The following is a 15432-nucleotide window of genomic DNA, read 5'->3' as shown; positions in this document are numbered from 1 at the left end:
TAGGATTCAATTCAATTATAAAAACAACTAAACTTTCTTCAAATTTCTTCATTCTTATTTGCAACAATTCTGATAATTCAGCAAGATATAGATGATAAATTCAGCTGAACTTTACAAGAGATTTATATGAATTGTGTAGCCGGAGCGGAGGCATCCGAGTGGAAAGGGTTAATTGTTTATAATGAATTTTAACATGTAACCTTTCCAAATAATGAAGGGCAAACTAAAGCAAAATATTAACTTCCAATTTTTTAGTGAAATCAATACCTCGAACCGCAATTTGTTCGTAGAACATGTGAAATTGGAATAATTAGTATACTAATTTGTTTCTGGATGTTGGTTACTTACTTTATAAGTAGGCAAAAATTTGGCTTTAACTTCTTTAACTGCTTCGTCCACACTATGTGTTTCCATCAAGCTCATTCCAAAGAAGAAACTGGCAAGAGCGAATGGTCCATATGTAACTTGTTCAATGAGGGCCTTTAAAGAAAATATTTTATTAAATATAATTCTAAACGCAAATCATATAATTATAATATTGAATGCTGTAATTTACTTTAGTTACAGCTGTCCTAAAATTATTGTGTGGCCAAATTGAACTTGATAATCGAACCCAACCATACAGAGTGGGAGCAGTAAATAGGCATCCGTATAAACTGAATCGTAAACAACGACCCCAATCGTAATTTTCTGAAAATTATAAATAAAACTTTTATTTAATATTTTCGATATATATAATTTTTGGGAAAGGTAACAGACATGTCTTAAATTATTATTAAATTAGATTTTTCATGTTCACATTATTTTATTCTGAATTTCCAGAAGTTCTTGAACACCATATAAGGAAAAGCTTTAAATTTCTTGCACATTGAAAACTAGTCTACTATTTCAAAGTTGTTTAATTTTAATAATAGTTTGATATTCTACATTCAAACAAATAACTAGTTTTATTAATAACGTGTATGCATTCGAACAATTTGAAGATTTTTTTAATACCAATGAACACTATCTTCAGGCATAATTGATTCGAATAATTTTATTAAATATACAATAAAATTAAAGTTCATCTGTTACAAGACTGTGTATAAATGCATATTTTTGATAACCATCGACAAAATTTGGTCACTATCCAAATCATCATATAGTTTATAAACTTAAGAAATTTTGGCAGCAGAGCTAGGAAAAACGAGCATACATTACACACAATCAGTAAACTTTATATTGTACATTCACAATCAGTAAACTTTATATTGCTTCAGTTAATGATATATTAAAGCTTTATGGCATTTTGATAATTATTTATTTTTATTCCCATAATTTTATTATATTTTATTAACGAGTTCAAAAAAAATGCTATGACAATCTCGATATCCTTGTAGTATTCAAATAGTACTAGTATGCACCACTTTATGCAAACTAAGAGACCAATTTTCGGATAAAATTATGATATTATGTTACTGATCTGTTTTGTAAATATTGCATAGTTGGCAGTCACGAATTGTCAAAAGGCTTTTTTTGCTATTCGATCCCGTCTTACACTATATCAACATCTGAAACGTAACCTCCAAATGGCACAACGTCTGTTATCAGTTCGACTTCACGCATGTGTTGTCAACAAATATTTTGTTATTTGACATTTTTGAAGTTGATATACTGCAACACATTCCATCGAACTGCAAAGACAGTTCGAGACTATCGACTTATAGGAAAATTCAACAAAATCATACCAGTAACATATCATAACTATTTATCTCGAGAATTGGCCCCTAAATTTATGTTTCTTAAGTAAAAAAAAATCGAAATGTAAAGTTTTTAAACTAAATCAGGACTTACCTAATCTTTTTCCTTCCATTGTCTGTTGTATAATACTGGAAACAGGCCATATTAGGGCATAAGACGCCATCCCTTTCATTATGGGATTTGGTAAATACTGATGTAATTTAACTGCTTCGAAAGATTCATTTTTTATGTTTGTCGTTCAATTTTAATATTTTAACGTATAAAAGTATAAAATATTGTTCAGTTTCGGAATTTGTGTTTTCTGTAAATAAAAATTTGTTGAATTTAAAATCTGTGAGAATGTGATATTAAAAGAGCGTTTTTAAAATATTTAACGCATTATGCAAGAGTGACAATATTTCACATACATATCATCATACTTTTTTACAGAAATTTGTTCATATCAGAAGTCATATGTAAACATGAACGGGTCTTACAAAAATACATATAACTTGACATATGGCTTTGAAATATTTATTTAGATAATTTGTATCATGATAATCGAAAATATCATATTCCTGATTATTATTGTTATTATATCTTTTAGATTCCATCGAATTCGCTGTTGAACTTGTTGAAGAATTGTTCTGATGATATTTCTTAACCACATAGCTTTTTAGAAGAAAACCTCTGATCTATTATTAAAATATGTATAAGCTGATGATTTTTAATATTTCCATTTATATTTTCAAATGAAAACCTATTTCAATATTGCTTGATATCAGGCTGCCCGATGTGGGAATTAAACATGGAACTTTCTATTTGGAAGCCAAAGCTCTAATCGCTAATAAGTCACCGGAGAGCACTTGATTATTATAATGCAAGTTTTATCGTTGTCAAACAAACCTATCTATAATTCAGATAAGTTTGTTAAAACAAATCGATGGCAGCAGTATACAATCCGTAAGAAAAGTTCGATTTATATTTTTTTTCTTCATAATTATTCAAATTTGTGGTTAGAGCTATTGTGTAAAATATTCAAAAACTCACAATCAAAATAAACCTATTAAAATCCCTGATGCAACATTCAATAAATATCACGTAATATTTCGTTATACATTATCTATAATAAAACTAGTGGGGCGCATGGCATCGTGCCTTAAGGCAAATTGCTGGAACTTCCCGTACCAAAAATTATTATTTTTTTAAAAGATTAACATTTTTGAAAAAAAATTACTCTGAAAAATTAGATTTGAGAAACTATAAATTTTTGACAATAATTTACTTTTTTTTGAAAAAAAAAAGACTTTTTGAAGAAAAGTGTATTTTGAAATATTTTGGAAATTCTGAACTTTTTTTCAAAGCAATCTTACTGCTTTAACTGCATAGAGACGAAATATCGATGCGCGTAAGCGCCGCGCGCCCGTCTAACGGATAAGCATTGGTACGGAACCCATTGGAATGTAAACAAAATTTATACTTATTGTCAAAATGTCTATAAAACATCTGATAATTCTTTGTGCATATGTCTAATGATCATTTTTGACCGCCAGATGGCATTTTTTTTTACTTTTTTTACTAGATCTCCGAAACCGCTAGACCTGTCTTCATGAAAATTTTAATCTTCACAAGTAAAATGTTTTTTGAAATATTCAAATCGGACGTTCCGTTCTCTTAAAAACTGAGTTACCGTTTTTTGCACTTTTTGCCACATATCTTAGGAACGGCTAGACCTGCCTTTGCGAAAAACTAATCAGCACGTCTCCTTATCAATACGAATCGAATGTTTTTTTAAATTATTCAAATCGGTTGATCGGTGTTCCCGAAATCGTCCCGAATATAAAAATGTTTATTTTCGATTTTTTTGCTATTATTATAACTTGCCCTACGGGAAGTTAAAAAATTTAACATAAACCTCATCAAGGTTCATGTAACGAATTCAAAATATTTTAAATTATCTAAATCGGTGCAAACGGTTTTGAGAAAACGTCGAGGACGTTTTCTAATAAATGATTCAGAACGTAATGAGTAGACTTTAGTTAAACCGACACTATTAAAAACCGGAGGGGTTGTCGGATTACTGAAATTTTCGGATTACTGGATTATATTGCAAAAGTAATAATTTTTAACATATGATATTGGAAATAACGTTAATTCAAAAATTTCAAAAAAAAAAAAAATCGGTTGCAAGGGTATCGGAGGTGTCGGTTTATCGAAGTGTCGGGTTAGTAAGATTCTACTGTAATTATAAAATTTAAATTTTATTAAAAAAAAATTTGATTTTTTCATCTTTTATGAATAAATTCATAAATATATTGAAAATAGTTTGGCACTAACTGTGTATATATTGATCAAACATTTTCACTTAAACATGCCACCAGTTTTTTTTTATTGTACACAATATCACTTCAATATTATAATAGAATATACATCAATATATTCAGCGAACTACTTACATTTTTTTTAAATAAAAAAATCTCGTATGCAATAAATGCAATAAATTACAATGTAGTTAACAAATATTTTATACAAAATATTTAAATTCCTTTATATTAATATTGGTTGGCTAGAGCGAAACAATTCACCACAGTAATTTTATGAAGTTATTATCATTTTACAATTAAACACTAAATTTTCTGATTATTCAAGACTTTAAACAAAAAGAATGTAACAACTCTAAAGCCTAACCAAGATCACAGTTATAAATAATATCTCATTATGACATGTTTCGAATCGAATTTTCTAATAAGACTTGTCCTTGACCAAACGCGTGTTGCTAAACGTCATTCAGGCATGCGCGTGGCGATACGTCATAATTCGCAAACGGCTAATAACCTGCCAGTAGTAATAGTAATATAATAGACATATTTGTCAAAGTAATAGAGATTTTAAAATGTTTGTCATGTGATAAGATTTATCTAAAAACCATTCGTTTTGAAATATACCTATCGATCACCCAAAGTTCGAATTCATATTCAAAACCACTTTTGATAGACTTTATTTAGGAAGCAGTAGATGGTGATACGTGATTATGTGATTATCGAAGTTCAACCCGCGATTTTCAAGTTCGGATGGGTAGCATTAGGGAATTCAATGACCGAATTTACGGTTTTATTATATTTATTGCTGGGCATGAAGCCCCATCGTTTTTTTTTTTTTTTTATTTATTCTTATAACCAATCTGAACCTTGGGTTCAATGAGGTTATTTGCTGACGGGTACAGGGCTTTTAGAAATTCCCCCAGTGGGGAATTTCCTTACATAAATATATTGATTGTTAATTCATTAAATCTTGCGGCCACTTTCTTTTTAATCTTCTCCTTGGTACTTGTTTCAGCAGGTCTATTATTAGAGTGTTTGGATGGTATGCGCTCTTTTGATGATATTTCGTACTTCTCTCCTTGATAACTTCCTTTTTATATCGTGTAACAATAAATAGGATCGGACTAATAGACAATGATGTTTATTTCATCTTATGTAAAAATGTAACGGTCTTTTAAAGTGACATCTGTGCCAAAATATTTTATACCATAAACTGCGTAATCTTTATTTTTTTTAACTTCTTAGATATTAATCATAACTAGTTAGTATTGGTATTTAGCCTTAAGGCAAGTTACATGAACTTCCCGATATGTGTAAATAATCGACTTAATCAATAAAAAAATAAATTAATTTATGAGTGGATTTATTACACATAATTAAAAACAAACGAACACATTAACTCAGAGTATTTTCAAAAAGCAACTTTTCAAAAATCAACAATTATTATATTTGAACCAGTGTCTGTAGGATTTTAATGGTTTAGTATGTTTATTAAGACCAAGTACTATATTGTTATACCGAGTAAATCGTCTAATTTTAATTTTAGCTAACGTCAAAAAAACTACTCATTTTCTCAAACTTTGATGAATTTTTAAAATTATACTACTTGTCGTAAGACCGTAATATTTCAGTAAGTTCTATAAGACCATGATATATATCGCCAAAAAAAAAATTCCATAAAAATCGGCTTAAAATTTTTTTCAACAGTTAATTACAAGAAAACGGCTCGGTAGATTTTTACCTAAAACTAATCAGTACCATTCCCAACTAATATCTTACGAACAGTTTTTGATTTTTTAAAATCGATTCGGTAGTTTGAGCTTAAATGTGGACGAAAAGTTTAACACTTTTTTTTCAAATTACAAAGAAACGGCTTGGCAGATCGTTGCACATAACTGACAAACGATAGTTCTCATTGAGATACATCAAATGGATTTTAAATTTCTGAAATCGGGTCAGGCGTTTCTGAGAAAACGTCGATCAAAGGTCTAATTTTGACAAATGCCAAAAGAACGATACTAATTTTTGCAAACTTTGAAGAATTTTTAAAGCTAAACGAGTTGTCGTAGGGCTGTAATACTTTAGTATGATCTAGAAGACTATGGTATCTACCGTCAAAAAATAATAATAAAAATCGTTGAATTTTTTTTAAAAAAACTTTATTACAAGAAAACGGCTTGGCCGATCTTTACTAAAAATTAATCAGCACGGTTCCCAACCAATATCTTTCGAACGGTTTTTGAATTTTCAAAATCGATTAAAAATTGCGGGCTAAAACGTGGACGAAAAATTTTTCACTTTTCTGCGATTTAAAAAGAAACGGCTCGGCCGATCGTCACACAAAACTCAGAAACGCTACTCCTCATCGAAATACATCGAATGGCTTTTAAATTTTTGAAATCGGCTCAACCGTTTTTGAGAAAACGTCGATTTACGGCAAAAAATCTGTTCACATACACGCGCACACACACACATACTTTTTTCAAATTTGGTCTCATTCGATTCAGAATGGCTTGAAATGTCGAGAAAACATAAAATTAGCGAATCGGATTTTTTGATGAAAACATAAACTTTTCTCCTTCGGGAAGTTAAAAAACAATTTAAATAATAGTTTTCGTCATTTCTAACAGATGGCGAATCCATCTAGTAATAAGATTATGTTCAGATGGGCTCTTCTTCTTCTTCTTCTTCTGCGCCACACCTAACGAACGAACACGAACGAACATAAAAGAACGTACCAGAACGAACGGCAACAGCATAGTGTGGACGCCACGACGATCACGAACGAACATAAACAAACATGGCGAGCAATGTTCCGCAACTTGTCGGTACATCAAAGGGAATTGTTCGTTCATGTTTGAACTCGTATGTGCAGTGTGGACGTCACAACGAACGCAAACGAACATTTTTGTTTTAATAATTTTAATAATTTAATAATAATTTTTTAATAATTCAATAATAATGTTAATAATTTTAATGTTTGAAAATTTTAATAATATTTACTTTTAATTATTGTGTACAGTTTGAAAATTTTGAATAAATTATGGAATGGTCAAATGACGTAATTTTATCATTCATAAATGAAATAGAAAAGTTTCCTATAATATGGGAGACTAAAGACCCTTTTTATAAAATTATTAGAAAAAAAAAACGATGCTTGGGAAAGTGTAGGCAAAACGTTTGGGATGTCAGAAGCTGCAGTAAAGAAGAAATTGCAGTCATAGATAAAAGAAGAGTATGATTGCAGTCTTTACAAGTAAATATTAAACTTGTTATCATACATAGACATTCAACATATATGTTGAGGATGAGAGTATGAAAATTGAGTATAGTTAGCTCAAGCCTGGAATGTTCAGCTTGCTCCGAATATGAATGCTGAGGAAAGAAAACGACTCAAAATATAAATATTAAATATAAAAACTGAGTGAAATTAATTGAATAATTTATTTACAGTATATTTACAAAATATACACGAACAAAAATCACACAAAAACCAGTGAAAATGCCGTATGATTAAAGCTTACATCCATATCAATAATAAAACTGACGTTTCACGGAACATCTACCCTAGACAATATTAGAATACCCCGTATTCATATAGACGCTTCTCTCGCCCGATTTTTACGTTCAGAAGGAATACTTAAAGGGTCCTCCGCTCGACGTGGTGGCGCTGCTTTTGGCACTCAAATTAATGGCGCAAAATTTGAAATGAAAATTAATGAATTTTAATACACGGGTATTTGAAACTAAATTCGGTATTACAATCCTATTATGTTTTGTAATGATACAATAATAACAAAAATATACTAGATAATATTATATTATAATAAATATACAATCAAATCGAAATATAAATCAACAAATACACTGCAATACACTGGTTTATATATAATAGATATCACATCTAATCTACTGGAATAACTTCTACACTTTTTTCTACTTATTAATATAAATATTTAGTGAAATTTAGTGAATAATGCATTATAGTGTTAGTTCATTACATCGTCTGTCATTCTTAACTCTCATTAACTAGTAATCATCCTGTGCAAAATTTGATTTTTTCTCAAGTATATTCAGATCTGCGTGAAGTGGTAATCCAATATTAAACAGCTGGAACAGCTTTCTATTTGTGTATTATGTCTTTCTTGTAGAAGCGTATATTTGATTTCTTACACAATTTCCTAGAACTGATCTCTTTCCTTAAAGTGTATTATGATTAGACTAATATGTCAATGCACTACGTAGTATTGTAGTAATTATGTCCTCCATATGAGTTTGAAGCTGTTTTATTCATATTGTCAAAGGGCTATGCATTTGAGAGCAATTCCTGATGAAATCTTTATTAACAAATATACAAACACAAACGAAGAAGAATCGCCATTTTGTAAACTTATACAAAAATAACACTGACGTTTCTTAGTAACCAATATAAAACATTTGAAAATACTTTTTCATCGGCTCACTAGCGCCAAATCTGCGACTACAAATGGACCCCTAAGTATTCCTTCTGAACGAGGATTTTGTTCTAAGTGAAAAAGCCCTGACATCTACGAACAACGAAAATTCAAGCGCTCACTGCTTTTAAGCGTTTGTTCAAGTTCGTTTGGAATTTTTCGCGTTCGTTCGTGTTCCTGTTCGTTCTTCTTTGTATTTTTTTGTTCGACATGTTCGTTCATGTTCGTTCGTTAGGTGTGGACGCACCTTTATATACTCTTGTTTTATCTATGGTTATGTGAAATGATGGATATCTAACACCTAACCTTACATTCGTATTGTCAATTATATACGAATATTATAAACGTAAATATATAAAGATGCTGCAATCACATTTAACTCGTTTATCCTTAAATATTAATAATTGTTTAATAAATTATCAATGCGTTCGTTGGCGCAGGAAGCCAAGATGGTTGCCCGTAGCTAAAAGTAAAATGTTTAAAGTGCCTGAGCGCCCCAATGTACCATTAGAGGAAAAACTCGAATTACAGAGGCTACACAACAATTACCATACACAAGTACGAGCTATTCGGTAAGTAAAAGATCATTTTATCGATAGTCCAGTCATTATAGTAAGTTCACCTCGGAATTTCGAGATACCCAGCTGTAAATATGTAAATACTTGTATATTGAAACTCTAAAGTTGTTTCAAAACCTACATATGGTATTGACACCCTCAATACACTTTCAATATACGTACGGCATCACGATTTGGAGTCAAACAACAAATAAAAATATAAAGACACTACAAAAAATGATAAATAAAGCAATAAAATCAACTTACAAATATCCCTACCTCATCCCGACAAAAGAACTTCTACAAAAGACTAAGAACATACCACTACACAAAACAATAGAAATAGAAAAATTGAATTGAAACTAATATTCAAAATTGCACCACAATAGAGACAAACCAGGTTATACACGACCATCAATCGAGACAAAACCGAAACTTTCACATGAAACATGCTAAATCGAGTAAAGGACTTGCAAGTCCTCTGAGAAGTGCAAGCAGCCTTTACAATAAACTACCTGACGAACTAAAGACAATGACGGACCTAAACAATTTCAAAATTAAATTGAAAAATTACATAAGAGATAAATGAAATAAATGAGATAAAATTCCTTATTTTAAATACTTTATTACTTCTGTTTAATAAAATATTAATTACAATTAAGTATAAGTATGTATGTATGTACGCAAGCGTTCTGTGTATATATGTGTGTATAATAGTAATAAGTAAAAATATATAGATGTCTTAATGTAAGTCTGTTACATAAAATTTAGATTTTATTTTTGTTATAATTGCTGTGATCTCTCATACCAGAACAATTGTCTGACTGAGATACAGTATGTATGAATTATATCAAATAAATAAATAAATTAAAACAAAAAAAAAATCTGTAAATACTTGTATATTGACACCCTAAAGTTGTCTCAAAACCTACATATGGTATTGACACCCTACCATATGTAGGTTTTGTGACAACTTTAGGGTTTCAATATACAAGTATTTACAGACTTACAGCTGGGTATCTCGATCTTAAATAATTGGACTACCAGAAATTCCAGCATTATAACACTTATTAATTAATCCCAACTTAAATTATATTGTAAGAACTCATATAGTTTTTTAATTCTAAATACTTTTTCGGCTTGTGTTTTCTATCTCTGTTTACTTATCTCGATTCTTTAATTCTACAGAAAGTATTTAATAGCAGAAGTTGGAAGAGAGAGTATTGGTGAAAATCGATTTCATATGACACCAGAGGAAGAACTAGAAGATTTTGCACAATGCATGAAAATTAATGATGAGTGGAATAAGAAAGTTGCAGAAATAAGAAATAAGAGACTAGAAAATGAAGCATTAAAGAAGAAACAATTAATCAATGAAGATATTGAACAGAAAAATGCTTTGAAATTACAAAGACTAATGGAAGTTGAAGAAAAAGTTTTAAAACTTAAGGTAAGGAATTGAATTTACTCATTTCACACATATATTTAAGGGGGTGTTCTGGTCTAGTTATGTGAGCTTTATGCATTTTTTGAAATGCCTTGAAAAAGGCAAAGTTTTGAGAATTAAAAATACAGAGGTACCTTGCATTAGGAGCTTCATTCGTTCTGTAAGCATGCTCGCATGCCGTATTGTTTGTATCTCAAAGCAATTTTTTCTATTTACATACATTGAATTTAATTCGTTACAGCGGTGTTTTTATTAATAATAATATTAAATGAAACATTTATTGCTAAGATCAAATACATATACTGCAAAAATAGCAAATTTCTGAATAACTAGTAGTGTATGGCATCATGCTTTAAGGCAAATTGCTGAAAGTTCCCGTACAATAACAAAGTGTTTGAGGAATATTAAATGTTTTCAAACACATTGTTATAAATACTGTAACATTATCTAATATTCATAAAAATTATATAAACTTAATTGCAAAGTTGAAAATATTTGTTTAAAGTATATTAGAACTTAAGTCAGAATTACAATTAAAATCTGAATTATTTTTGAAATACAAAAAAAAAAAAATTACAATTGCTAATAGATGAATCTGTTTCATTTGGACCACTATCACGAATTTTGCTCGTGTAAAGAAGCAAACGAGCCGCACCTTCGGCTGCTCGTATCTCGAAAGACGCGTATGACGAGTCGCTCGTAAGGCGAAGTACAACTGTAAACTGTAATCCAAAACTTTTAATTCTAAAATGTGATAAAGTAGGCCAGGGGGAGGGGCGGGTTTCTCAAAAAAATTGCTACTTGGTCATGCCCATGATTTTAGCCCTCCAAATAATACCAAGTATTAATCTAGAATGCAAAGATGAAAAAATGGTTAGAAAGACTGTTTTTTTGGCACTTATATATAGTTAATAGTTATGCACAAGGCCTATATATTAAATTTTATTTTCACAGGAGGAAAGTAAAACTTTTATAACTAAACATAATATTGATGCAGCTATTGAAGCAGCACTGACACAAGTTGTAGATTATAATTTTTCTATAGATACTAAAGGAAATATAAACAAAGGCAGAATAACAAAAAATGAATCAGAACAATCAAATACATAGTAATTTTGAATGGAAATAGAGGTAATATGTCATAATAAAATAATAATACATTTCAAATATATAATAAATCACAACCAAGCAGATTTTTTATATTTAAATTAGTAATCAATATGTGAAAATATCATATCCATTTAGCAGTAAAATAAAGCAACTTTTAAGTTTCTTATTACAATTGGATTTCTTGATCGAAGCTCAACACAACATATGGATTGCATTGAACTTTATTTTGTACCAAATTTAGAATTAAATGCCCCATTGCTTTTTGCTTTGAGCCAATATGATATAAATATATCAAATGATAGAAAAATATTTGTTTTTAAGTCATTTAGATTTTCAGTTTGCTTTAATGTAGCGATGAATGGATATGTTTTTCACAAATATATTTTACCATAACATTGTGTAGTGAAAAAGTAAAAATTTGTTACCAAAACCATTAATTTTATGAAAGTTTATAAAAAAAGGAGGGACCTAAGGATGAGATTTTTGTACTTTCAACATCATAATTGGAACCGTTTAAAACAATTAAATTTAATTTGTTCATTTTATAAAAGCAAATTGAGAAATCATAAGGACTTGCATATAAAAATTTTAGTAGAATCTTTAGTTAATGTGATATTACATTTCTATTAACTACCTTTCCTGTGATTTTGAATAACTTAATATTGCCAAAAAAACTAAATTCAACTCAATTTATTTAAATTTATATATACACAAATATTAAAAGTTTTCTCATTGTCAAATAATTAAACTATTTACATATATTTGTCAAATAAAACAATAACTTTTGATGTACTAAAGTAAGAACCAAATTAATCTGTATGTTATAGCTAAACAAAGTGTTATTAACATATAGAAAAATAGTTGATGATTACTTTCCAATTTTAGTTCAAGCCCGGATACTGCTCCTTTCTCTAAGGGATTTGTCAAGGTAACATTTTTAATTTCCACATCATTAATAACTTCTGCCGACATTGAAAATTTAGATGCTGATATTATTCTCACAGTCACCAATTTTCCTAAATATTTTTTATCCATTGGTATCAACACTTGTTCATAATAATTATTATGGCCAACATAATGCTTGTTATCGTGAGAAACTTCCGTCACTAACACTTCTTGAACTTCACCAAGTTTGTGTGAATATGGCTCGTATGTATTGAATAAATTCGTCAATTTTTTTGTTCTTTTCTTAACCTCATTTGCAGGTATGCGCTGCATATTTGCTGCAGGTGTACCAGGTCTTGGATAGAATTGATTAATAAAAAGACTTGGGAATTTGTATTTTGCACATAATTCCATAGTTTCCTCAAAGTCCTTTTCTGTTTCAGTAGGAAATCCACATATAATATCTGTGGCAATGGTAATTCCGGATACCCTGTAACAAATATCTATATTAGTAATTTAGTAATTCAGCAATTACTTCATTGATAAACATATTAAGTAACCTTTCACGAAGGAAATCAACAACATGTTCAAAATCTTTCCTAAAATATTCCCGCTTCATCTCACCCAGCACAGAATCGGACCCTGATTGAACTGGCAGATGCAAAAATCCATAAACCTTATCATGATTCAATATTTTTGCCATTTCCTATGTTTAACAAAAATAGAATTTTATTTTTTAATATAAAAAAATTAGGCTTGTTTTATGACATTGGTTTATGCTAACCTCTAGGTGTTCCAAAATATAAGGTGGATTTGTCATTCCAAGCCTTAATCTACAACCATTAGGTATGACCTCTACTAATTTCCATAAAAGCGTTGGAAGATCTGTACCAATATCTCTGCCATAAGTTCCTGAGAAAATTCAATAAGTTTACATGGAACGAAACTCATATTTTCATATAATATTCATTACCTGTGTCTTCTGATGTTAACCATATTTCACAAACACCTTCTGAAAATGCTTGTTTTGCTCTTTCAACTATTTCTTCAGGAGGATAGCTTGCCAAGTCTCCTCTTGCATGTTTGGTTTTACAATATGTACATTGGTTCAGACAGCCTGTATTTATGGCTATAATTTCAATTAAAGGATTTTTGCGTACTTTTGGCAAGGATAGTGATGCTCCGCCGGCTCTTTTTCCATTAATTTTTTTTTGGCCTAGCAATCGAACAGTATGTCCTAAAATTATATTAATAAATATAATATTATAACAATGTTTTATTTCAAAACAACCCCAGTTCATATTAAAAATTTCATTCTATGATTCACATAAAGCCAATAAATTTAATTAATAATAATAATTAATTTAATTTGTTTTATATCTTAACATGTGTTTCAATTTAAATAGTAGTATTACAAATAATGTTCTACAAATGCATTCTTGATTGGAAGTTGGAATTGATTTTAATGAATAACAAAATTGTGTTCAACAATTGTTTAAAAAATCAAGATTGACCGTTTAATAAATATTTTTCATAGCCTTTCATGAAGTATAACTGGCAAAACGTTTTATTAAACCAAATTACCTTTCAATGTTTCTTCCACCACCTCATTGACTCTGTCGATTTGCTGCACGCCAACCATAGATAAATTATTCATCCATGAAGACTTTGGAGCGCCCTGCGGAACACATCCAGCAAGTACTATATGTTTACCATTCGCTTTTCCATCTTCTATATAATTTCTACAAAATAATGAATGTAAATTATATTATTATAAAAAAGGCTAATGAAGCTCAACCTGAATGTATCTTCCGAAGGATTCTTTACTGTACAACTGTTTAATAGCCATAAATCAGCATTTTCTTTTTTATCTGTTAGATGGTAACCCGTAGCAGCTAATTGTCCAGCCATATACTCCGAGTCAGAATTATTATGCGCACAACCCCATGTTTTCACATAAATAGTTTGAGTTCCTAAATAAATAGTAATGCTCATTAGCTATTTAGCAATTTAATGTAATTCTATTACAAAAATTCTCATTGTTATGAATCTTATATAAGAAAATAATTATTTGAAAATCTAGTTTAAGAGAAGCAACAATTTGGGAACTTTAGTTACTTACTGAAGTGAATCAGTCAAAATAAGAGTTAAAAACGAACAACTATCTAATCATAAATACCTGGGACAACACTTTCTAGGATTACTTTTTCGATCGGCGTTTTGTCCTCCTTTTGTTGTTTTTTAACCCGTACAGTGACATATTTTTTGTTACTGTATCTTTCTTTTGGAGATATATCCTGCGATGATATAAGATCTTCTATGTCGTCAACTATTTCTATACACGAGTTCGACATTTCGAATTACTAGTGAACTTAATTTAACCTTTTTAAAATATATTTAAATGTATGATATATTGTCTAAGATTTTTGATTTACTTAACCTATGAGATTATGTCAAAAAGAGTCACGAGCTCACGTGGTACAAGGAACGCCACTACACAAAACATAAATTATTAATAGGAGCGACTCATCTTGTTGTTTCTGTAATTAATTGTATTAAAGTAAGCATTTATGTGATATTTAATATGGAAAAATGTAACGCACCAACTTGTGGTAACTTCAGAAATAATATAAAAATGCAAGTGAACAAATTAGAAATGTCCAATTATATTTCACAGAATAGTTCTCATGTCTATAATGACCAGGAGAACACTCTGCAACTCCAGTGGAAAAGGTAATAATAATTCTGAATATTTTAATACTATTTGCTATTACGACTTGATATTATATTACAACATGTTATGTTTATTAGATGTTCTTGGGGATACAAATTGCAGCAGAATCTAGTGACTAAGGATAGGAGTGTCTTCATTCCGAGGGCATGTAAAATGTATAGCACATCCATTATATGTTGAGGGAGTTAAGAAGGATAGACAAACA

General features: G+C 29.8%; 3 protein-coding genes across 3 annotated transcripts in view; 1 reads left to right on the top strand and 2 right to left on the bottom strand.

Moving 5' to 3' along the window:
- The window catches only part of LOC113366165 (PXMP2/4 family protein 4-like), a 22768-nt gene extending 20854 nt beyond the window's left edge, over positions 1–1914 (bottom strand). The window contains exons 1-3 of the mRNA XM_026607731.1: positions 1834–1914; positions 557–690; positions 349–480 (exon numbers count right to left, since the gene is read on the bottom strand). Coding sequence (XP_026463516.1) covers positions 349–480; positions 557–690; positions 1834–1912 — 345 coding nt within the window. The 5' untranslated portion in view covers positions 1913–1914. The remainder of the gene's footprint in view (positions 1–348; positions 481–556; positions 691–1833) is intronic.
- Positions 1915–8765: 6851 nt separating this feature from the next.
- LOC113366163 (probable 28S ribosomal protein S26, mitochondrial) lies at positions 8766–11682 on the top strand. The gene is made up of 3 exons (XM_026607728.1): positions 8766–9066; positions 10240–10501; positions 11453–11682. Exons 1-3 carry the CDS (start codon positions 8855–8857, stop codon positions 11606–11608), a joined length of 630 nt encoding a protein of 209 aa, XP_026463513.1. The 5' UTR covers positions 8766–8854; the 3' UTR covers positions 11609–11682.
- Positions 11683–12397: 715 nt separating this feature from the next.
- Positions 12398–14965, bottom strand: LOC113366204 (threonylcarbamoyladenosine tRNA methylthiotransferase-like). Its single transcript, XM_026607772.1, has 7 exons — positions 14673–14965; positions 14292–14466; positions 14078–14235; positions 13467–13730; positions 13278–13405; positions 13054–13199; positions 12398–12983 (listed from the first exon to the last, which is right to left on the bottom strand). Exons 1-7 carry the CDS (start codon positions 14845–14847, stop codon positions 12401–12403), a joined length of 1629 nt encoding a protein of 542 aa, XP_026463557.1. The 5' UTR covers positions 14848–14965; the 3' UTR covers positions 12398–12400.
- Positions 14966–15432: the final 467 nt, after the last annotated feature.

This window comes from Ctenocephalides felis, unplaced genomic scaffold (genome assembly GCF_003426905.1).
Source record: "Ctenocephalides felis isolate EL2017-DRISC unplaced genomic scaffold, ASM342690v1 CF-g0.4_SCAFFOLD_01170, whole genome shotgun sequence".
Taxonomy (NCBI): Eukaryota; Metazoa; Arthropoda; class Insecta; order Siphonaptera; family Pulicidae; genus Ctenocephalides; species Ctenocephalides felis.
The sequence above is the reverse complement of the archived record's forward strand: the minus strand, read 5'-3'. Positions and strand labels throughout refer to the sequence as shown.

Bases quoted from the DNA above. Each gene is read 5' to 3' on its own strand.
- LOC113366163 (XM_026607728.1), top strand. From the start codon at position 8,855: ATGCTGCAATCACATTTAACTCGTTTATCCTTAAATATTAATAATTGT. The intron at 9,067-10,239 runs GTAAGTAAAAGA...TTAATTCTACAG, and splicing joins ACACAAGTACGAGCTATTCG to AAAGTATTTAATAGCAGAAG. The intron at 10,502-11,452 runs GTAAGGAATTGA...TTATTTTCACAG, and splicing joins AAAAAGTTTTAAAACTTAAG to GAGGAAAGTAAAACTTTTAT.
- LOC113366204 (XM_026607772.1), bottom strand. From the start codon at position 14,847: ATGTCGAACTCGTGTATAGAAATAGTTGACGACATAGAAGATCTTATA. The intron at 14,467-14,672 runs GTATTTATGATT...CTATTTATTTAG, and splicing joins CCTAGAAAGTGTTGTCCCAG to GAACTCAAACTATTTATGTG. The intron at 14,236-14,291 runs GTTGAGCTTCAT...ATTATTTTGTAG, and splicing joins CCTTCGGAAGATACATTCAG to AAATTATATAGAAGATGGAA.